General features: G+C 40.5%; 5 protein-coding genes across 6 annotated transcripts in view; 3 read left to right on the forward strand and 2 right to left on the reverse strand.

Moving 5' to 3' along the window:
• Positions 1 to 1069: 1069 nt before the first annotated feature.
• Positions 1070 to 4347, reverse strand: m-cup (mann-cup). Of its 2 annotated transcripts, none has more exons than XM_068300524.1 (5): positions 3669 to 4347; positions 3283 to 3605; positions 2043 to 3220; positions 1857 to 1982; positions 1070 to 1589 (listed from the first exon to the last, which is right to left on the reverse strand). In XM_068300524.1, exons 1-5 carry the CDS (start codon positions 3836 to 3838, stop codon positions 1365 to 1367), a joined length of 2022 nt encoding a protein of 673 aa, XP_068156625.1. In that variant the 5' UTR covers positions 3839 to 4347; the 3' UTR covers positions 1070 to 1364. The 2 variants fall into 2 exon arrangements, with proteins under 2 accessions (XP_068156625.1, XP_068156624.1); XM_068300523.1 differs by having other exon boundaries at positions 1857 to 1985; positions 3669 to 4345.
• Positions 4348 to 4818: 471 nt separating this feature from the next.
• Det (Deterin) lies at positions 4819 to 5597 on the forward strand. The gene is made up of 3 exons (XM_068300181.1): positions 4819 to 5024; positions 5104 to 5283; positions 5360 to 5597. Exons 1-3 carry the CDS (start codon positions 4881 to 4883, stop codon positions 5489 to 5491), a joined length of 456 nt encoding a protein of 151 aa, XP_068156282.1. The 5' UTR covers positions 4819 to 4880; the 3' UTR covers positions 5492 to 5597.
• On the forward strand, positions 5590 to 6837 carry Smug (Single-strand-selective monofunctional uracil-DNA glycosylase). Its single transcript, XM_068300180.1, has 2 exons — positions 5590 to 5968; positions 6041 to 6837. The coding sequence occupies exons 1-2, from the start codon at positions 5645 to 5647 to the stop codon at positions 6572 to 6574; spliced, it is 858 nt and encodes a 285-aa protein (XP_068156281.1). The 5' UTR covers positions 5590 to 5644; the 3' UTR covers positions 6575 to 6837.
• A 632-nt stretch (positions 6838 to 7469) lies between these two features.
• LOC137585324 (tRNA-specific adenosine deaminase 2) lies at positions 7470 to 8533 on the forward strand. The gene has a single exon (XM_068301058.1). It carries the CDS (start codon positions 7701 to 7703, stop codon positions 8181 to 8183), a length of 483 nt encoding a protein of 160 aa, XP_068157159.1. The 5' UTR covers positions 7470 to 7700; the 3' UTR covers positions 8184 to 8533.
• Positions 8534 to 8692: 159 nt separating this feature from the next.
• Positions 8693 to 23036, reverse strand: part of Mur89F (Mucin related 89F) — a 41365-nt gene continuing 27021 nt past the window's right edge. Inside the window, 4 exon segments of the mRNA XM_068299101.1 lie at positions 8693 to 8980; positions 9047 to 10467; positions 10610 to 11982; positions 11984 to 14600. Coding sequence (XP_068155202.1) covers positions 8693 to 8980; positions 9047 to 10467; positions 10610 to 11982; positions 11984 to 14600 — 5699 coding nt within the window.

The following is a 23036-nucleotide window of genomic DNA, read 5'->3' on the forward strand; positions in this document are numbered from 1 at the left end:
ATGCACCAAGAAGTTTAACAATTTGGTTTTTAAAACACAAAATAAATTTTTGGAATGTAATGTGTTGAAAATTATAAATACTTTTCAGCTTAGGTTCTTCAATTTTTCGTTCCTGGATCCTGCCTTATCATTATGTTGGAAAAATCATGAAAAAGACCTTCTAATTAGAATATAGTCCAGTTTAACTAAGCCCTTAAATTTTATCCCCAATGAATGGCAAGAGAAATGTAATAAACGATTTCATTGCATGCACTTAGGCTGAAATGTAAAAATGTTTTTAGTAATTGTTTGTTGGTTTTTCTCTTCTTGTTAGCTTTTTGTTTCTCTCATTTGAGAAAAAACAGTTCAAACATGTTGTGAAGTTTTGTACTTACTTCTACGTTTCTTTATTTCTTTTGAAAGAACGACTTTCCAGAGAATGAAGTCCTAGCAATTTATTATAAATGACAGTAAACTGCAAAACTATTTATTTTATTTCTTCTCAAAATTTCATAATTTTTTTATTCGTTTCTGCCTGTTTTTGGGGAAACTCAACTCTTCAAGTCTCACAGAAAATGTTATTTAAAATACTAAGAATTAACAAACTAAAAAGCAGTTTTCATTATAAGAAAATCAAAGGCAGAATGTGTCTCTTAAAGACGGCCAGAGAGAGTTGAGTTATTACCAATATTTTTGTTTGTATTTTTAGTTATGGTTTTTTTTTTTGGGTGATTTTCTTTTAGTTTTGGCCCACTTTCGTGTTACATTCATTTTGAGTTCATCAGTGTTTTAACAAGTGTGTTAAATTAGTTATTCTAGTTGTATATAAGTATGTATATATATATATATATATATATCTATATATATGTGTGTAGGTATATGTAGTATATATATCAGGCATATTATAAAGATTATTGGCGTTATAATGTGTTAGTTTTTGCTTTTGCATTTCCTAGAATCTAATCAAACAGCTGAGCAGAAATTGTCGATTTCTGTGTTAAGAGTAAATATTCTTTTTTTAGTTGCTTTTTGCTTTTCAATGATGTTTTTGCTTTGTAAGTTTTCTAAAATACAATATTAATGATTCAGATACATTTTCTATATAGTTTTTAATATCACTTTTATCGTTTAAACTTTTGTTTTTTAACATTGTTTTTGTTGCTCGCTTATTGTAAGCTAGATTTAAGCCGTTTTAACATTAGAGTTAGATAGATCGTTAGAGATTAGCGCGATATTGCCATTATAACACTGGTTAAATTTTTCTCCTACTTCTAAAGATGACCAAAAATTTTTCGTACACAATACAATTTTGACAAAGATGGAGAAAATGAGTTTGGGTGGGAGTGGGGGTATGGAGTGGATCGAGAAAAATGTTTGCCTCCTTTTTAAGGTTCGTGATTATGGACAAACTGTTCGAGTTGCTTATGCAACTGATTACGATAGGGTATCCTGTGCTTGCTAATAACAGTCGCTGCCAGGCACTGTAGGGTCACATAGTTGAGCAGCGGTATAGTGCTGGTGGGATTCGAGGCAATCGAGTCATAGGGTCGCTTATCTGCACGATTCGGCTGATCAATATCGGCTCCACATTTTAGCAACAGGTGAACAATCTGCAAAAGGTTAAAAGGGAATATCTGATTAGAAAATCATATAAGCTTGCACACGTTTTGTCTTATCAGTCCCTATCAAGTGACTTTCATTTATCAGCAATTGCAAAGGAATCAAAATAAAGTAATTAGAAGAAACAATCAATAGTTTTTTGTGTGTAGGTTCTTGGGATTAAATTAAAAATTAAGCGATTTCTGCTTTTGATAAGAAAGCAAACACAAACAGTCGCTTACACTCATTATGTTTTTGTTTTTGTGCTCATAACTAACCTCATTGTCATAATTATAGGGCAGACAGGCCACATGCAGGGGTGATGATTTGGCTTCGTTTTTGATGTTGACATCAATCCCACACTCGATGAGCAATTTTATGACATCGGCGTTGGGAAACACAGTCTTCTGTAATTAATGAGGATTAGTTCTATAATTATATGATCCGAATTTTTGGTAACTTACATCGGCAAAATTGTCGTCAGTGATGTAGCCGCTTTTAATAACATTCAATCTTGATGAGCAGAGATGGAGCAGAGTATCCGAAGTGCTGGCACTGCGCAAATTGCCAACCACAACAGTCTCGCGAATGGCCTTGAAGATAAGCTTTCGCTGAGCCTCAGTTTGGACGGTGTTGATCAGCAAATAAATAAGATGAGCCAGACAACGCATGACTCGATCATAGTTCTCCTGCTGTCGTCGGAAAACTGGACGCAATTGCAGCAAATGCCTAACCTCAACAGCGCTTTCGGCCAGAGTGCGAAACACTCCCAGTACATCATCGAAGCGTGGTAGAACATTCTCCTGATGCACAAAACGAGCTCTTGCATCAGCACTTCGTATGTGACTGGTGTTTTGGACATGCAAGTCCAACATTAAACGCACCAATGCCTGGGCCGCGAAGCAAGTCTCAAAATGGAGTATAGACCAATTAGAGACGCGCACCTCCAGCAAAAAGCGCCAGAGATCAATACAGCGCTGCAATTGCAACGAATCCGCATACGAAGCTCCACGGAAAGTCAGTCGGAAGAGCATATCTTTGTGTGTCAGTCCAAGCACACGTTCACATATCAACAGACTTTGGGTGCGCATGGCATCCATGTCGGTGGCAATGTTATCCAGTTCCTCCAGAGTAACGAATTCCTTGGCATTATCATAAGCACTACGCAAAGGGACACTGGGTTTCTTCTCAATGTACGGCGTATAAGCCGACCTGATGTGATGGGCCATGCGCCAGTGCAAAATGCAGACTCTTGACTCATTGTGTTCGTCCAGAAATGTGGAGCCCATTAGCTCGTGAGCCTCTGCCAGCCTTGCGGCTGTAAAGTTCAGTTCCTTTTTCAAGTAATCAAAGATCTGGTGGGCACCCTTCAGGCAGGATGTACGCAATGCATCGTCACCATACCGACTCTTGGCATACGGATCGGCACCCTGTTCAATCAGCATACGAGTGGTATCCAGTCGATGCTCTTGGATGGCATAGTGCAGAGCCGTTTTATCCTGTATATCCCGCGCATTTATGTCAGCCCCCTTTTTCACCAGATACAGACACAATTGCACAGATTGAACAGAATTGATTAAGCATGTTCCGCCATTAATGTTGGGTTTCTTGATATCCGCTCCATTCTCGACCAAAAATTTCACTACAATTGAGAGGAAGATTAGTTAGGCATTCCCAGATAAGATCTTACACAATTCGAGTTACCGATATCCACATGGGTCATATAACAGGCACTGCGGACAGGTGTAGATCCCGAATCCGAGGTGGCATTGATATCACAACCTATGCGAACCAAGTACTTGACCATGGCCAATCGGCCTGAAACTACGGCCGCCCACAAGGGTGTCACATAATGAAAACTATTGTCCTCGGGTACCTCAAAGTGTCCCTTTTGTTCAATATCGGCCTCACATATTGTGATGAGATATTCGGCTATTACCACCGCTCCCCGCTTACAGGCAATGAAAAGAGGAGCACATCCATTTCTGTGTTTTCGGACCAATTCTCGACGGGATTCGCGTGGCAATCTGAAATGGTATACACATGCAATATAGTTAATACATGACGTGATCACAGTTGGCCCAACTTACTTTTCCAACTCATGACGAAGATGGCGCGATAATATTGAGTCCTCCTGACTTCGTTTGCATTCTTCCACCAAATCGTGGTTTAATTTGGTCAATTCCACCTTGCTACCGGATTGTTTCCTCTCGTTAGCGGCCATGGGGAGCAACTCCAGCTCAAGTTTGGCAGAGCTCATTGCCAGTGCACAGTTTCATTGCCAAATTTGATGTATGGGTGTGTGTGAGTGCGTGTGTCTGCGCGAAAGTGAGCCTCGTTTCCTTGATGTCCTTGAGCCTGGAACGGCAGTGACCTACTTCAGTTTCAGTCCCTTTTCCCTTTCTACGTTTTCCTTTTTTAATCTAGGTGCGGGCGGCGGCTGGCCTAATTAGGTTGCTTTGCACCAGTCACACTTTCTTTTCTGTCTGTGTTTTTTTTTTTTATTTCTTCCGCTGTCTCACTACCTCCCTTCTACCACCACAACCTCCTCCTTCGACAAATAATCTTGCCTTTACTTTTTTTTCTAATAATCAATTTTAAAACAAAAGCAACCGAAACGACGAAAACGCATAACGATCAGCGATCTTTGGGATAAATTAAAACAAACTAACGTAACAATAAACAGTTTAAGTGTATTTTTTTGTGTGTTTTTAGTTTTGTTATGTTTTCAGCATGTTTTTATGTATGTTTGTGTTTGTTTATAAGTGTCAATCTGCTGACGCTGAAAATCAAACTTAACTATGAGAATGTTTCGTCGGCTTTTACATACCCTAACTAATATAATGCATAACAAGTACATTAAAGAATTTGAAATTTAAGCGAACCAAAGTGATTTGCTTTGTTTAGTTCGTAAGACCGTATAAATAAACTCATATGAGTAGCATGTAATGGTTTTAAATTCATGTCTAATAATTTCTTGTTACAAATACCAGATTCAAATCAATATACCTCATACCCTTTTCGATATGCGTAATTTTAAATAAGCGGTCACACTTGACGATAAATATCGATGTGGCTTCTGAAGTCCGATAAGTTATCGATAGCTCTCTGATAAATCTGGACTCATACCCTTTTCGATATGCGTAATTTTAAATAAGCGGTCACACTTTACGATAAATATCAATATTGCTTTTGAAGTCCGATAAGTTATCGATAGCTCCCTGATAAATCTGGCCACACTTACCGTCTGGCAACACTGCTCCCGCGTCGCTTGTATTGCAGAAAATTGAAAATTAGTCAAAATGAACGCCACTACAGGAAATCAAACTATTGCCAACACATATTCATTGGATGCCTTTCGTCCCCACAATCTGCTCGAAAAGCATCGCCTAGAGACGTTTAAGGATTGGCCCTTTCCTGCATCGTCATCATGCAGTATTGCTAAGGTAAGTGAAGGATGCTGAGCTCAACCTCAACAACAAGAATCTTGTTACAAATTCAAGTGCCTATTAAAATCTCTATTAGATGGCAGAGGCAGGGTTTTATTGGACTGGCACCGAGAGAGAAAAAGATACAGCTACATGCTTTGTGTGCTTCAAAACACTTGACGGTTGGGAGTCCCATGATAATCCTTGGGAGGAGCATGGTAAACATGCACCGCAATGTGAATTTGTCAAGCTGGGCTGTCCCGAAAAAGATTTATCAGTAAGTACATACCATTAAGTCAGTTCAATTCACTATGCGACTGATTTATTTGAATATTAATTCTGGTTTTGTTTAGGTAATACAATTTGTGGAACTCGTTGGGTCTGTGATGAAGGCCAAGATGGCAAAGAAAACAAGAGAATTCAAAGAGAGCTTTGCCAAGGCAGCTGAGATTAAGCTGGATGAGTTCAAGCGCAATCGAAAATAATAATCAAAGTTTTTTAAGATTATATCTAGTTTTTAAATTGTTGTAATAAAATATTCCGAGGGTGGCAACTCTTAAGCGATTTTCCCCAAGCCTTCCTAATCAGAAACGAATGAGAATGAAACATGAAAGCACAGAATTTCCACGAACTTGCAAATGTTAAAACGCAAATTACAACAGCAAGAGGCTGCGGCATCCAAAGTCCCCTTAATCCCGCAGGAGCCCGCGCCAAATGGGGGACTGACTACCTCAGCACTATTCGCAAAGCCTCTTTGGCAGGAATTTTATGAAATTGAGCAAGGATTAAATGTGGAACTGCAACAACTTAACATACCTCCGAACATAGCCTTTGTCTATAATCCAGTTGAGTATGCCGCATCCATGCATTGTGACTACCTGCGTCGCTTTTTAACTGGACCCAGCAAAAAGGTGATGTTCATAGGGATGAATCCTGGACCCAATGGCATGGGTCAAACCGGTGTAGGTTAACTTTTTTTTAATACATATATAACGCATTTAGTTAATTGCATATACTATATTCCCTCCGAATAGATACCCTTTGGCAATGTTCGGACAGTTCGTGACTTGATGCACATATCAGGGATTGTCGAACAGCCGCCTGCAGTTCATCCAAAACGTCCCGTCAGAGGACTAGATTGCTCTATTGAAGAACCAAGTGGTGTACGTCTTTGGGAACTATTCCAAAGTTTAGCTGGCGGCAATCTAGAGACCTTCTCACAGCTGTGTTTCGTTCACAACTTCTGTCCACTGGCTTTCTTCGATGCGGCAGGTAAAAATATAACTCCCAGCGAGCTGAAAGGGGATTATAAGAAAGAAATCGGCACATGCTGCCTGCGTGCTCTAGAGAAGCAGTTGCTGCTGGTGAAACCAGACTATGTGGTAGCCGTGGGCAATTATGTGTACACTTTGCTGAAACGTTCTAAATATTGCCAAACAGCTCGGCTGGTTGTGTGTCTACCCCATCCCAGTCCGCGGTCTGTTAATAACACCAATTGGCCTGAGAAGGCAAATGATTTCTTGGAGCTGCACAATTTAATACGATTCATGCGCAACGAAGCTGTATAAATGCACAAAATTAATTTAAGAAATGTAATTTTTAGGGTTCTCTTGCCATGAGTCGTTGTCCTTCTGGTTTGAAATTTGAAGAAAGTCGAGTTATCAAATTTTCCGTATTTCATGGTCTATTAATAATAGCTGTTAGTGCTTATGATACCGAAACGAAACAGTTTACTTGACCTTTTGTGACTGACGATCGAAACCGCTGCTGTGCTGGTGCATCTCGAATTGTGCAATAAATGTGCCTGCTCCTGGGTCATGGAAGTCTCCAAGATTTTCGCTCTATAGCGCTTGCAATTCAACGAAATTCATTCACAAGTCGATATAAACGACGTTGAATTGGTCTAAGGCGCTGCGACAAGTTGATTCAATGTGTCCATTGAGATGCAATTGGCACTGATCGGTGATACGTTTAAATTTCCATTCCTGAACGACGGTTTCCTTGTCCAGTTTGCCCAACGTCCAGTCTGACAAAAACGGGACTTGTAGGGTACCTATATATTCCTTGCGCACGGTCTTTGGATTGGGAGTTGCTCAACCAGGCGCAGACAGCTGTCGGCGAGGAAGGCAAGATGTGCGTCGAATGTGGAATCTGAAATTTGACCAGGATTGATTCATAAAAAGGGTTTTCCATGGATAACGATGCTAATGGTGACTCACTTAAAAAGCTTGACATCTGCATATCGGTTCTTCCGTGCCTGCCTGCGACTGGTGCTCCTTTTCGCTGGGCTTGTAATTTCTCCATTTAACATTTTTTATTTCTTATTTTTTATTTTTGAAACGCGCGCGAACACAACATTACTCGCCCTCTCGCCGTAAATTCTCGCCTTTTCGCCGTAAATTCTTGCGTGAGTAAATGCTAGCGTTTTACTCAGCAGTGTTGCTAACCATCACCAATAATTAGTATTGTAAAATGCAAAATTAAGTGCTGATAAATTTTTGTAAACTATTTCAATTGTTGTCCAGCCCTCGTTTGTTTTCTTTAACAAAAAGGACAATTGTTGTCAATTGCAAGACCCGCCAGCGAACCGTAGCAGAAAGGCATACGGAACTCGCACGGAAGGAAACAAGGAATCCTTTTTGCGTGGAAAATTCTCAATTATCCCAACCCCCCTTAAAGATATTTCCATGCCAAATGGCCGCATTTATGGAGGACGCGTTAGTGGAAGCGCGAAGGGCACGTGACGCAGGAGAGGTGCCCGTCGGTTGTGTCTTTGTATATGGAGACAAAGTCATCGCACGTGGCGGAAATGAAGTCAATGTCTATCGGAATGCCACCAGACATGCAGAGTTCATCTGCATAGATGCCACATTGGCCTATTGTCGAGCAAAGCACCTGCCAGCACGCCAATTGTTTGCCGAAATCAGTGTGGTGGTCACTGTGGAGCCATGCATCATGTGCTCGGCTGCCTTGCATACGCTGGGCGTCAAGGAGATCATCTATGGCTGTGAGAATGATCGGTTTGGTGGCAAAACGGTTGTGGATGTGGCTGCTGTGGTCGGCCAAAGGATTAGCATTATTGGTGGGGTTCGCGGCGATGAGGCAATGGCGCTGCTCAAAGAGTTCTACAAGGGCGACAACCCAGCGGCGCCAACACTAGCCAAAAAGAAGAAATAAGGTAGTTTTCTGCTGTATACGTTTCGATTTATTATAAAAAAAAACTTTTTAGGCAAATAGACTATAAGATATGTCTATATATCTTTATCTCTATATAAACATATATATAAATATATATATGTATATGTATATGGCGTTCAGAACGTTTTAAATTTAAACATAAATACAATTACTGGATGAAAAGCTACTATATGTAGTGACAAAAGGCTGTGTCCTGTTCCACTTTAGGAGAGATAACTTAAGAACTTTGTTTTTTATTTATTGTATTAATTCCTACTTAAGTAAATGCAATTGCTGCTCTTGATAATCTCGGCACGAGTGCCTAAATTGTCCCATCACCAGATGAAAAACCCTTTTGCTTAATCCTATCTACATATGTATCTATATATTAATTTGTTCTAGCAACTTATCTAAACTTCGTGTATCGATCATTTGCTGCGCAAGCTGACACGTTTACGCTTGCGCAGTAAACAATTGCTGCAAGGACTTAACTCTAAAATGGGTGCACTTCAAATGCGAAGATTGCGACGTCTGTGGCCAAGATTTAGCCATTCCAGAGGCACATTACCGCCCACATTGTAGGTGGTAGGTGTGCAGTTCAATAGTTTCTTTGCTGGTTCGCAGCGTCGGCTTACATTCCAGTAGGCAAAGCCTTGCGGACATCTATAAATTTGGCCCTCGATACGTCCCGTCTGCTCGGAGTAATCGCATTTCACAAATAATTGACTGCATTCGTCGTCGTTCAGAGCAAAGTGTCCCTCCTCTGGGCAAAGTGGCGCTGTGGATCGAATTTGTACCTAAAACGGAGACGAAGTACACATAAATGAATGGACAATTTGTAGTTTTTACACTATGTTCCTTACCATGTTTAGACGACGCGATTCATCTTCAAAGAGGTTGGTCCTGGTCACTCCCTTGCTGCAAACGTCATTGGCATCGGGTTTGCCACAGCTGCAGGTTTTGTCTTGGTACACTGTGCCATTGGGACACTGGAAGGTGACGATGTTCAGATCATTGCTATCCGTATTCTCATTGCATTGATAGAACATGCCACATTTCTTAGGATGCCGACGGAATCCAGTGGGGCAGACGAAAACATCTTGTCCCTCGCTTGTCGGTGGGCAGGGAGAACTTGTGTTTGTTGCCGGCGGCGGTGATAATGTGGTCGGCGCTTCGGGTATTGATGTCGTTGTTACTGGTTCAGATGTTGTAGTTACAGGTCCTGCTGTAGTTGAACCTGTAGTGGTTTCTGCTGATGATCCTGTTGTTGTAGTTGTCATGGACTCATCTGTCGTTGTGGTCAAGGGTTCCACTGTTGTCGGTTGGTTCGTGGAACAGTTTCCTGATACTTGATCCGCATAGTTACATGTGTCCAGCGACGTATCCCAAACAGTTCCCTTGGGACACTTGAAACTGTATACCTGATATTTGCCAGTCTTTTTCTCATCAACACAGCGATAATAGCGATTGCAATTCTCGGGATCAGCAAAGAATCCTTCAGCAGTGCAATTGTATTTTGTTCCAGAATTTGGTTGTATAGTTGTGGGCTGATCAGTTGTGACAGGTTCTGTGGTGGGCGGATAACCGGGTCCGCCTGTGGGCTCTATTGTGGTTGTTGTTGGATCCATAGGGATCTCTGTTGTAGGACCTGTCGGTTTCTCTGTTGTAGGGCTGGTGGGCTTTGATGTCGGTTTCTCTGTTGTAGGGCTGGTGGGCATTGATGTCGGTTCCTCTGTTGTAGGGCTGGTGGGCTTTGATGTCGGTTCCTCTGTTGAAGGGCTGGTGGGCTTTGATGTCGGTTTCTCTGTTGTAGGGCTGGTGGGCTTTGATGTTGGCTTGTCTGTGGGAGGTTCCTCTGTTGGAGATTCTGTTGGTTTATCCGTTGGGGGTTCCTTTGTTGGAGGTTCTGTGGGTTTGGATATCTCAGTAGTAGTGGTTGGACTTTCGGTTGTTGGTGGTATTGTGGTCGGTTCTTCTGTGGTCATATTGGAGCATCTTGGTACATTTTCAGCATAATCGCATGTCTGCACATCTTCGTTCCAACCAGTGCCCTTCTGGCACATAAAGGTGTATTTCTTCAACTGTTTGCCAGTGTTGACGCAACGATAATATTTTCGACAATCATAAGGATCTGCCATGAATCCTTCGCCCTTACATTCGCTGCCTGGCGGCTGATTTGGTGGATTAGTTGGACGTTCGCCTGATTCCGTTGTTGTAGTTTCAGGTAAGGGTGGTGTGGTTGTTGGTCTCATTGTAGTCGTTGGATTGTCAGTGGTTGTTGATCCTAAATTATGAGAAATAATAAAAAAAATTAATTTTAAAATTAATTCTTAAAGTATTCCAAAACAAAACAGATTAAAAATTAGTCATATAATATATAAAAAAGGGGGTTTTTTCATACCCGAGTAGCTTAAGTAAATAGTTACCCGATGTGGTTGTTGTTATTGGACCGAGTGTTGGTCTCGGCTCAGATGCAGTTGTTGTCGGCTCAGATGGAGTTGTTGTCGGCTCAGATGTCCACGTTGTTGTCCACGATGTCGTTGACTCCGGTTCTCCCGTTGTAGTCTCTGAACGGCATCTTGGGTCTTTTACAGCCGATGGGTGATTACAATTCTCGATTTCAGCATCCCATACGGTATTGTTGGAGCATTTGAAATTATATTTATGGAATCCTCCCTTCTCATTGCTCACACATCTATAGAATTTCTGACAATCCTCAGTGTCACCAAAGAAGCCTTCCTTTTTGCAGGGACTACTCGATGAAATTGGTTCCTGAGGCTCTGGTTTCTTGGTCGTTGTAGCCGGCATCTGTGTGGTGGTTATATCTGTGGTAGTTTCAATGGAAGTTGTAGTGTTCGGTCCGTCTATCAGTGATGATAATGTCGTCGTCGTTGGCTTGGGCGTTGTTGTTTCGCATGGCACCTTGCCGGACTCGGTGGTTGTGTCTGTCGTCTTGCAATTGTTAAAATTGTGGTTACAGGTTTGCAAATCCTGATCCCATACGGTGCCGGCACCGCAATTGAAGGGTATCTGAGTAAAACCATCCTTGCCATTTCGCACACAACGATAAAATTTGGAACAGTTGCTTGAATCGCCTATGAATCCTTCAGATGTGCATTTACCATTATTGGGCTTTTGTGTGATTGGTTGCTGGGTCGAAGTTGTTGGAAGTGGAGGATATCCCTCACTTGTCGTTGGTTCCCTAGTTGTGCTAGATCCCTGAGGATTGGGTCGAGCTGTAGAAGTTGTTGGAAGATCAGGATACTTGGGCGTTGTCGTCGTCATTCCAGATGGTGGCAGTGTGGAGGCCGTGGAACTACATGCTTTGACTGCCCAAGCATGATTACAGGCTTGGATCTCTGCATCCCAAACTGTTCCAGGTCCACAGCTGAAGGTCACTTTACTAAAGCCACCTCTGTCATTGTCGACACAGCGATAGAATTTGGAACAGTCTTGCTGATCTCCCAAGAACTGGCCATTTTCTTGACACTCCCCCGATGGATGCGAGCTGGATGTTGTTGTCGATGTCGAAGAAGAGGATGAAGACGACGAAGTTGACGATGATGATGACGATGATGTCGACGAGGAAGTGCTGCTACTGCTGCTTGATTCTGTGGATGTGCTGCTCGATGACGACGACGATGAGGTAGTCGAAGAGGTTCCCCCGCTACTGCCGTTCGATGAGGAACTGCCACCTGAAGAGGATCCTGAGTTAGAAGAAGAGCTGCTGCTTGAAGATGAACTGCTACTTCCGCCTGATGAACTCGATGAGGAACTGCTATTAGAGGAAGATCCACTAATAACTTTTTTTACATTTCAGAGTTTGGGTTTGCACTTGATCTGGATGATTGCAGCTATTGGCTTCCGGATCCCAAATTGTTTTTGGCGGGCATGTGAATGAAACTTTTATGAAGCCACTTTTTCCGTTATCCACACAACGATAGAATTTGGAGCAATTCTCACTGTCCGCCAGGAATGTTTCTTCGCTCTCGCATTTCTCAGCGGGCTTAAAAGGCTTCTGAGTGGTTGACGATCCTTGATTACTTGTCGAAGTGGTCGATGTAGTATTTGCCTGATTGGAACTCTGAGTGGAAGAGGAAGAACTCTCAGTGGACGTTGACGAACTCTGATTAGAAGATCCCTGATTGTTTGAAGACGAACTTTGATTAGACGATCCTTGATTGGATGAAGAAGAGCTCTGATTAGACGATCCTTGATTGGATGAAGAAGAGCTCTGATTAGACGATCCTTGATTGGATGAAGAAGAGCTCTGATTAGACGATCCTTGATTGGAGGATGACCCTTGAGTTAAAGATGTCGAAGTTTCCGTTGATGTAGATGATCCTTGGCTCGATGAGGTAGATCCTTGAGTGGTTGAAGAGGAAGTGGAAGAACCTTGTGAAGTGGACGATGAGCTTTCTGTTGAGGAGCCCTGACTTGCTGTTGACGACGCTGAGGAGTTTTGATTACTAGAGCTTTGTGTAGTAGAGCTGGATCCTTGATTGGAAGATGAACCCTGATTTGCAGAGCTGCCACTAGACGAACCGTTAGCCATAGCTTTGCATTGTTCCTTCTGGACATCAGTTGGATGATTGCAACCCTTTGAATCAGGATCCCATACAGTGCCAGGTGCACAATCAAATGCAACCTTATCGAATCCTCCGTTACCATTTTCCACACAACGATAGAAGCGAGCACAATCCTTCAAATCGGGCAAATATGTCTCGGTGTCCTTGCAATCACCATCGGGATTTGAGGGCTTAGATGTTGTGGCCTGAGTGCTAGAACTACTGGTTGAGGATTCGTTACTTGATGTTGTAGACGTGGTCTGATTATTTCCAGATGAGGAACTGGATGAGGAAGATGAGTTTTGATTCGATGAGGAGCCTTGATTACTGGATGACGACGAGCTTTGTTGACTACCACTAGATTGGTTATTGTTGGAACTTGAACTGTTGTTGGATTGGTTGCCACTTGACTGGTTGTTGTTGGAACTAGAACTGTTGCTAGATTGGTTTCCACTCGATGTGGAATTCTGACTACTAGAGGATTGCAAATTGCATTTCTTCTTTTGATCATCTGTTGGCAAGTCACAGACTTTCTCCTGCTGATTCCACACAGTGCCGGGGCCACAGGTGAAGGGTACTTTTTCCAAGTTTCCGTCATTATCCAATCGGCATCTGTAGAACTTGGCGCAATCCTTTTTATCTGGTATATAAGTTTTATCGTTCTCACATTCAGTTGGGACGGGTTTATTGGCATTTTGATTCTGATTTGATTGCTGGTTATTGGAGCTGGAATTGGATGAGTTTTGATTGGATTGATTGCTAGCTGAGGAGCTTTGATTGCTTGAGGTCGATTGGTTGTTGCCCGAACTCTGATTGCCGCTAGAGCTTTGGTTCTGGTTGCTGTTAGAGCTTTGGTTTTGGCCATTGCTGCTGGAGCTTTGATTAGATGAACCCGAGCTAGCCCCTTGATTGCTGCTCGATGTTGAGCTTGACTGCTGATTGCTGCTCGACGTAGAAGACTCTTGATTCGAGTTCGAACTGGACTCTTGAGAAGAAACAGTGCTTGATGAACTCGATGAACTTGTTGAAGAGGACGATGAAGAGGAGCTCTGCTGACTACTACTAGTGGAACTAGAGGATGATGAGGTGGAGTTCTGATAACTAGTCTGTGATGATTGCGTTGATGTTTGACCAGCATAGTAGCCATCGTTCAGTGGCTCCGGCTGATTGCGGCACCCGCCATTAGCACGTACATCAAACATATGGTTGCACGACTGCAGTGATTCATCCCAGGCGGTGCCGTCCGAACACCGAAAACCGATTTTATTATAGCCGCGTCCATTCGAGATGCAGCGATAAAACACGCTGCAGTCACTGGGATCGCTCATAAATCCATCATCCTCACAGGCCGGTCCCGCCTCATCATCCTGCGCCCCTCCCGCTGAGCGTAAAGATGATGAGCTTGAGAAGGATATGACCGAAACACCATTCAGGCCTGTCAAGCCGTAATTTGTTGGCAACTGATTTGCCGTAGCATAGGTGCGCAACTGATTGGCGGCGGGTGTGACGGCGCTGTTAAGCAGCGCATTATGGTCATCGTCATCATTCCGGTTATTGACGACTCCAAGCCCGAGCCCATCATATGCCAGCTCGTCACTGCTATTAATTTCGTTCACATACTCTGAGCACTCCTCACGTCCGGCCAGCAGCGGTGGCATACACAGCTGAAGGGTGCGCGAGTATACCGTATCCTCTTTGCAGGCCAGCATATAGGGTTTGATGTAATGCTCCGTTTGCCTCTCACAACGATAGTAGATGTGGCAGTCATAGTCATCGGCATAGAGTCCCTCGCCAGGGCAGTAGAAGGCAACGTCTGTGGGCAATCCATAGATTGATGAAGATGGAATGTCTGTAATGAAAGTCAAGTGATAAACGCTTTAGTTTTCGTTTCTAGGAGGAGGGAATCTTTCGATTAAGCGACTAAATTAGTTATGTATGACCGTTTCATCGTACTTTATGTTAGCTAGGCTAGGTCTAACCCCAGTCAACTGACATACACTGATAAAAAAGTATACTATATATAGTATCATTACAAGATCATCTTTATAAGCTTATAAACCATATTATATATTTAGACTTATGAACGTACATATGTATATCCCTTGAGTAAGTAGCAAATAAGCTATGTAAAGTATAGATTTCTTAATAGTTTAGAGACTGTTATTTTAATTTTAGATCTTCAGACTTATGATTTTAAATTGAGCAAATTGTCACTGCATTAGTTAAATTTAAGTTATAAGTCTTTTACAATCAACATAACAGTAATGGCTTCTATAATCAACTAAATTTTAATTCAAGACAGAGAAAATCGACTACGAATCGTGACCAAATCAACAGATTATGGGAATCCAGGAGAATCGTAATAAAAGTAAGTTACTTAATAGCACAAAAAAAGTCTTCCACGATCTAACGTTTATTTAATTTTACAGAAAATAATTATACTAAAGCAATTCATGAACAAAAAACCTATAATCGAATACAAATCAACAAGTGTTTGTTATAATGGTGAGTGAAAAGTAAATCAATATTGACATTTTATTGTTGTCCGATCCACAATAACAAACTAATAATAAAAACTGTTTACACACTTTTGACAAATCCATTTGAGAGAGCTCTTTTAAATAACAACAAAAGATTAATATTTTTTAACCAACGATTCATTGGTTACCAACAAAAAAATTAAGAGGCTGAGGCTCGAATGTTTTTCTGACTTAATTCTGCGATACTTTTAGGGTCTGTCTGCCCAAGAAATTCTTCCAGGGGCTCTCGTCTTTGTCATTAGACTTAGATGGATCAAACTTTTGCTCTGTGTATGGTATATAACTATATATGTATATCGAGTGCATAAAAAGCGGGCAATTTAAAATCGTCCGCTGGAACAAACCATTGAACTGAAACTTCCTGTCAGAAATACCCCCGACTGCATATATTTGGCTGGCTCAATTTCGTCTCTGACATTTTGTTCGGTTCTAGGACTTTCTTTTTTTATTTTTGGTCGTTGTGGGATTTTTCGCGCTGTCAAAATAAAATTGATAATTTATTGTCATTCAATGTGCGAGAGTTTTCTGTAGTATATATGTATGTACATAGTATATGTATATATATGTATCTATATGTATTTTTTTCTGGTCTCGCATTCCAATAAATTTAAATGCATTTATGGGCCGTTACAGCGGAACAAATTCATTTTGGAAAATGAATTGTGTATGTGTGTGTTTTTTTCATCTTCTCATAGGGCGGTATTTCTTTTTGGCCTACAGTTTTTTTTTTTTTTTTCGGATGTTGTGGTGCTGGCAAAAGGGCGTGTCCTTATAGACCAAATTGCTGTTGTGGCATGCAAATCTGGGCAAAACATTGTAAATGCGCGGCTCAAAATTAGACGACCGGGTTCTAGGCATACATAAATTTGCATCAGTCATTTGCTTATAGAGGAGAAATGCCGAGAGGAGGAGAAGGATGTGGGTTGGCTTTCATTTTATTTTTTTTTTTTTTGCTCTATGTATATATATTGAAGAATACTTTATGGCTTGATGGCCGTCTGTAGAGCATGTCGAGCCATTTATTCTTTTCGAAAATTGCCAAATTTAATGGCCATAAAATTTAATTACGTCTAATATGTTTTAAGCCATGACGGACAGGAAATACGTAATAATACATAAGGAATGTAAAGCCATATAATTCATTTTTATTGATGCCAAAATTCGTTATCCTTTTAAAAGTTTTAAGAAATATAAGATCGATTATATTTCCTTTGATGCCTTTCTCCTCTATCCTTATTTGCCGCCTTTTGTGCCGTTCTTAAGGTTCATCGAACAATTATTTAATTATAATCTTATATTCTAAGATTCCTTTATTTGAATTCCCAATGAAAAGACTTTTACTATGAAAATATTCGACTTCCAAAGGCCTTTATGCTAAATTCAATTTAAGAAAATTTTGTAAACTAATTAATTACAACACATACATACATATCTCTCCAAGCCTAGATAAACAAATATAAAGTTTTCTCTCGGGGCTAGACTTTTCCTCGAATCAACTTTTCCCCTAGAACCTGCTGCTTGCATGTTAGGCAACGGACGAAAAATGTTAAGCCCATTACTCAGGTCTCTTCAGACTCCGTCCGGGCAAAATTGACCGTTTTACGATTTTAATTATATATGATGTGTACTTTAGAACTTATGCAAAATGAAAGGAGCGCGCGACCATGCGACCACAAACTTATGCGTGGCCCAACAAGGCGGTTGCTGTGATAGCCTGCCTACTCCAGCGTCCCAAAGAGGGTGACGAGGGGGTGGGACTGGGTGTGCAACTTTGGGGCTAGCCACAATCTGACCGCAGAGCATGGCCACAAATAGTTTTGAATCCATACTCATACCCCAAAACGAAACCCTTCTGTGCTGTGCCAAAACGTTGGTGTGTGTCAGTGATGTTCCATAGGCTGGTTAGACTGGACTGGGTAGCTGTATGTGTGTGCATTAAAATTTCAATTTTCAACATTTTAAACACATTACGATGTGGCGATATTGCGAAAATTTAGTTATAAAAGCATAAAATGTGCGCTGTTAGTTTTCATGAGCCTGACACATAGAACGGCCTTTCGAGAGCTCCGAACAGTCGGAGCACTTATTAAACAAAATGACAAATAGTAATTTCATTTCTGTTTCGTTTTTTTACTCACTCCCTTCCTCTGGTTTTTGATAATTAAATATTTATTGAGCGGCAGCGATGTTCCATGGCATTATACACATACATATATACTTTCTGCCCCACTTCATGAAAGTAGAAAAGCCACGCGGTCATTAAGTTTGCTTCGTTGACCAATTGTTTTTGGGTACAACTCACTGTACCCAACCTTTCTCTCTCTCTCTCTATCTCTCTTACCCTGTTCTTCATTTAAATTTTAATTTGATAAATTGAAAACATTGTTTCGCTCGGTTTTATTCAGACTTTTTAGTTAGTTTCGCCTCTACGCTTACCAAAAATATCAGCTTGGGACAATTTAGTGGCCACCCCCTGGACGTCCCCCTCTCTCGCAATTCGTATCCTATGTCGGCGCTTGGGGCACACTTTTGAGAGTTAACTGTCAGGACAGGGATAGAAAGCCAAAAGCCAAAATCCAGAGTCAGAGCAAGAGATAGAGACAGAGACAGAGCATGGCGTATGCCATTTAATTAGTTATTAAAAGTTTTCGTCATTATATTTTGTACTTGACTTTTTAGCTGCCCAAAGGCATCTTTTTGTGGCTTAATTTAAAATTTTTTTATATCGTATTAAACAAAATAACAATGTCAAAACATTGTACCTCAAATGGACGTTTTGTGTGTGGGGGAAAATGGAAAATAATTGATCAAATTATATTTTGTTTTGATTGTAAAATGATTTTTCATCTAAAAATAGATTTTGTTGCTCGAAATCAAATAGTAGATTCTGCTTTAACTATAACTTTCCGGGCTAACTTTAAATTTATTTAACACACAGAGCCAAAAACAAAAGATAATCTATTATGAAGCATTTTAAGTTCTTATGAATCTTTGACTAGGATTTTTGTGATAATCTAAAATTCGCCACAACTTATGACATTCATAGGCCAGATTGTATTTTTTAAAGACTCGACAAAATACCCATTAAGAGGCGAAATTTTAATTGAATTTCGAACCAAGAGGCTAACTAACCAAGTCTAGGTTAAAATCATTGTCAATGGTTAGTATCTTTAGCCGTAGCATACATATTGTATGACATTTTAACCTTAATATCATTAGGTTTCACGTAATGCGATTAAGAGTTAGTAAGCCGTTCTTATCGCTAGCAATATACGGGGACATAGTTACTGTATTCACCACAATTTATTCGCAAAGCACGATCTGGTTGTATATATTATACAGCTAAGATAGAATATATCCACTATATGTATGCGTATGTACACACACTGATACACACACCTTAAAAGCTTGTCACGAACTACCTGCTAACACGACATAATCCTCTGGCAAAAGGACATAAAATAAGCAAGGAGCCAACTCCAATGATAATAATGCAGCCAAAGGAGGTCAGCTAAAGCACAAAATGAAGTGACTTCTCTTTCTGGGCAAGTGTGGGCCTTGCAAGAGAATGAAGTGACCTTCGCAGTGATGACTTGGCTTAGGAAAGGCGAAACCTTTTCAGCTACTTTTATCATAATTTCAGTGTAAGGCAACATTGTCTCGGCGCGTGTCCTTTTTATGAGTGCCCATTGTTGTAGTTGTAGCTGTTGTTGTTGTTACTCCAGTTCTAGTTGTATACCTGTGTATGTCTATAAGCAATTAAATTAAATATTAAACTTAATTACACGAAGAAACTAACACGCCATAGCCCTGGCAAACACTCTCACAACAGGGACCTGAACCTCAGTTCCTGACGGTTCTGTCAAATGTGCCCGAGCTCAATAATGCAACGTGAATGTAAGAAATAATAAAAGTCAATTGTCAGGCAACCGACCAAACGTCTCGGTCTCGTTTTGGCCTAGGTCTTATGTATGTAGCTCTTCTGGCCAGATTCAAACCCCTTTGGAACGCAAAGACATTGATGATGACGACGACAACGACGACGAAGACGATGTCGACAATGTTGCCTTCATTTCGTGTTCCTGCCTTGCCTTGCTAATTGAATTTAATGTAGTTTAATTGAGACGAACGTGATTGTAACTAAAAGCGTTTTATGTTTAATTTAGCAGCAACTACATACTGAAGGGGAGAGAGAGAGAGAGAGGGGGACAGAGAGGTCAAGGGGGCGGGGCTGATAGTTGACATGATGAGTGCTGATGCTTTTAAGTAGTTGAAATTCAAATTAATTGCTTCAAGTCAAAGGCAATTTCCAGTTTGTTGGGACGGCAAAAGAGAAAAACATTTAAATATTTTATCAATGTATATGACAGCTGTCGGCAAATATTTTCCTACCAATTTATCTATAAAATGAATTATGAATGGACCGGACCAATCAAAATGCAAGAGCGATGAAAGAAACTTTCTACTACTGTCCATAAAATTATGGAAATTGTGTCACACGCTGCGTATGAGTAATGATGAGAGAGCTTGCAACGCGATTGCAACTTTAACTTGATTTCAAGGACGGTTTTTTTGTTGGATTTTTCCAATTTCCTCAATATTAGTCAAACTGGTCGAGTGCAGCATAGCGCGAAATTCAAACGCAGCTGCCGCATTGCATGCGAAATGGCCAAAAACAAAGAAAAGACGACAAAAAAAAAAACATGAAAACTAAAATGGTATAGGAAGTATAGTTGGAAAAGGAAGAGTTGCCTGAATTAGCAAAAGATTCTTTTGCTGTCAGAGTCACCGGCAGCTGTCATCTAGACAGGGACCAAGAGAGAAAGAAACAGAAGAAAAAAGTGGCTAAAAACTGTCAGGCTGCATAATAAATTGAATTTGCCTTAAGCTGGTCATTTGATTGCACCGTGAAATTCGAGCGAAAAACACCAAAAAGGAGTAGGGTGGCATAAACATACACTTGAAAATGAATACAAAACGAACAAAGTGAATGTGGACAACTATGGTGACGCCATCGTGACCAGCACGTACATATGTACGTTGTTCTCTATGATGGCAACGACAACGACAACAGCAACACCAAAAGTAATACGGCGACAAAATGCCACCAGAGGCAAATGAAATTATAGTTGTAGCAAAACAGGCAGCTCAAAAATCCAAATATCATATTTACAACTTGCAACTTGACTACCCAACAAGCCAACAGGACACAGTGTGGAGTGCAAAAGGATGCAGCAGAAAGGCAATGGAAGAACAGAACTTGGCAAATGGCAAAATGAAAACTGACATTCGAGTTGCTTCCTTCTTTTTTTTTGTCTTACGTTTATGAGTTGGCATTTAAATGGGCCAACTTGTATACAAGAGTCAAAGACTTTATTGCATTAGTTGTTCTTCTCTGTCATCGTCATCATCATCATCATCTTCATAATCTCTTGCATGGGGCCAAGGTAATAGAATCAGTAGGCAGTAACTTTGCACTGGATGTAAAAAAGGAAGCAGCCTATCTTTGAAAGATAAGAAAGACCATGCTCTGGTGGAAATAGCTAATCACTGTAACTATGCTATTCCGTTTGGCTTATGGTGTCTGATTGTACTTTCTATAGATCTATATAACCATGTGGCAAGGTGCACGCTCCACAATGATGTTACTTACAATGAAAGTTTGATATTAATTACTTATAGGCAATCGAAAGTTTAAAGAGAAACCTTTCATGGGCATTGTGTGGTAAAATTGGGCCGTTCCTTCTATTTCAATAGCCGGCAGTTATTGGTTGTATAAAACTTAAATACATATAAGTACATCATTGATGCAAATGTGTGTGCGTTTAGTTGATATGTGACTTTAGCGAACACGTTACGTTATAGGCATTTCCACATGGGCGTTGGGAGTTGCTGCGTCCAGAAAGGGGTATATAATTCTAAATTCATGAAAATTATGATACCCAGTGACAAATCAATATAGTTATTAAATTGAAAACTATGTTTCAATATGATGCAATTTTTCATTTAAGAAGATTTGAGTTTAAAGAAACCAAGAACTGGATATCTAATACGCCCAAGTTATAGTTAAAGTTTTTTAAGAACATGAATTGCTATCCCTTTAGCACGTCCATGCCAGCAACCATATGTGTGAGTAAGTTTGTGTGTGTCTGTGTGAGTGTGTTAGTGGTGCTTGAGGGCCTTCAATTAATTTCATTTAGAAAGAGGAAAAAGGAAAGAGATCGAGTGTGGCGCACAAAGATGCTTGAGGCTATCACTAAACATACCCAAACAAAGGGGCGCACTCACACAATAACACTAACACCCACACACATGTATACATGTATGTACATGTATACAGTTACAATATTTTCAATTAAGCTGCAACAATACCGCAAGAATAATAACAATTACAAGAACACAGCAAGAATTCCTCCTTATATTTTACTTTAAAGCAATCCTGCACAAAATGGAGTCACATACACGACCTTACTACCTTTACCGACCGACCGATGGAACGACCATCCGAAAACTTGCTTAGAATAGGATGGGCATTGTTCTAACAGCAGGCATCTTAAACAAGAAGGGGCGGATGGTGCGGCAGGACATTGGTAGCAGGATTGGCAAATCAATTGCCGACAATGACTTGAATTTGTTTGAGACAACAGTAGGAGGTAGTCGATATGCTTTGGCTGTATTGAGTTGTCGTCGTTGTTGTTGATTTTATGTGTAAGTGCAACTAACTTGATATTGTTGTGGTATAACAAAACTATTGTATAATTAAATTCCCAAGGATTCACAGGATATATATCTAAATGATGCTTAGTTAGACACCGGTGTCCAAATCAATGCGGTATTGGAATAATTTTCGATTTTCATTTTAGGTATGTTGTAAATTGTAAATTGTTTTGTCTACTCGGATTTTGTTCTGATTAGAGGCAACATTTGGCCGGAGCGTGTGAAGTTTGAATTGCTCTATAAACGTTTTATGTCTACTCACTAAGGTCATTAACACTTTGAACTAACTGAAGACAATTCCAAGCAGAGGATAGCAATAAATAAATAATTAGAAATGCCTAAAGCAATGAGAACTTCAGTTAGCAAACTCATTTGAGACTCACAAAACGTCTAATGAAAGACAAGGTAGACCAAGAGCCAGAGTGGAAAATAACTTCATCTGGCGACAGGGAAGTCTCGTTTACAGACAATAGAATAAACGTACATAGAAACTTAATTCAAGTATGCAATTTTTTTACCAGGGATGGACTAATTTCTTAAATATATGTTTAAGCTATTGTATTGAAACGCAATCCTGTCATTGTTTTACTATTTTAAGTTGTTTTTCCTCATGATTGCATCTCGTTAGTTAAGGAAGTTATTAATTACTTGTAACGATGCTTGTTATTTGGGCCCATCCCATTTATTATACGGCCCTGTTCTTACTCCTTAATCGGAGAGGCAATTTTTTTGCTGTATTTTCTTTGTTGCAAATTGCCCTGTTGTTGCGAACTGTTTGCTGCACGTGTTAATTATTTATGCCCCAGCCACATAGCCCGAAAAGACATTCCCAGCCAATGCTAGATACATCAGATGAATGCCAGCTAGAGCCATTGCCCATGACCATAAGAAGCTATCGTCTTGTTGAATTCCTTCAAGAAATTCTATGTATAAATTATACAAATTATTATTTAAACCAACACCAGGCTAAGGTTCCAGCTTGGACTGTGGCTCTTGGCTCCGATATGTTGGTTGCAAGGAAAAGTTAT

This window comes from Drosophila tropicalis, unplaced genomic scaffold, assembly GCF_018151085.1.
Source record: "Drosophila tropicalis isolate 14030-0801.00 unplaced genomic scaffold, ASM1815108v1 contig_878, whole genome shotgun sequence".
NCBI classification, from domain to species: domain Eukaryota; kingdom Metazoa; phylum Arthropoda; class Insecta; order Diptera; family Drosophilidae; genus Drosophila; species Drosophila tropicalis.

Excerpts from the sequence above, each read along its gene's own strand:
- m-cup (XM_068300523.1), bottom strand. The coding sequence starts at position 3,838 with ATGAGCTCTGCCAAACTTGAGCTGGAGTTGCTCCCCATGGCCGCTAAC. Across the intron at positions 3,606-3,668 it reads CTTCGTCATGAGTTGGAAAA|ATTGCCACGCGAATCCCGTC; the intron begins GTAAGTTGGGCC and ends ATACCATTTCAG. Across the intron at positions 1,986-2,042 it reads CTGACGACAATTTTGCCGAT|AAGACTGTGTTTCCCAACGC; the intron begins GTAAGTTACCAA and ends CATTAATTACAG.
- Det (XM_068300181.1), top strand. The coding sequence starts at position 4,881 with ATGAACGCCACTACAGGAAATCAAACTATTGCCAACACATATTCATTG. Across the intron at positions 5,025-5,103 it reads CATCATGCAGTATTGCTAAG|ATGGCAGAGGCAGGGTTTTA; the intron begins GTAAGTGAAGGA and ends AATCTCTATTAG. Across the intron at positions 5,284-5,359 it reads GTCCCGAAAAAGATTTATCA|GTAATACAATTTGTGGAACT; the intron begins GTAAGTACATAC and ends GGTTTTGTTTAG.
- Smug (XM_068300180.1), top strand. The coding sequence starts at position 5,645 with ATGTTAAAACGCAAATTACAACAGCAAGAGGCTGCGGCATCCAAAGTC. Across the intron at positions 5,969-6,040 it reads ATGGCATGGGTCAAACCGGT|ATACCCTTTGGCAATGTTCG; the intron begins GTAGGTTAACTT and ends CCCTCCGAATAG.
- LOC137585324 (XM_068301058.1), top strand. The coding sequence starts at position 7,701 with ATGGCCGCATTTATGGAGGACGCGTTAGTGGAAGCGCGAAGGGCACGT.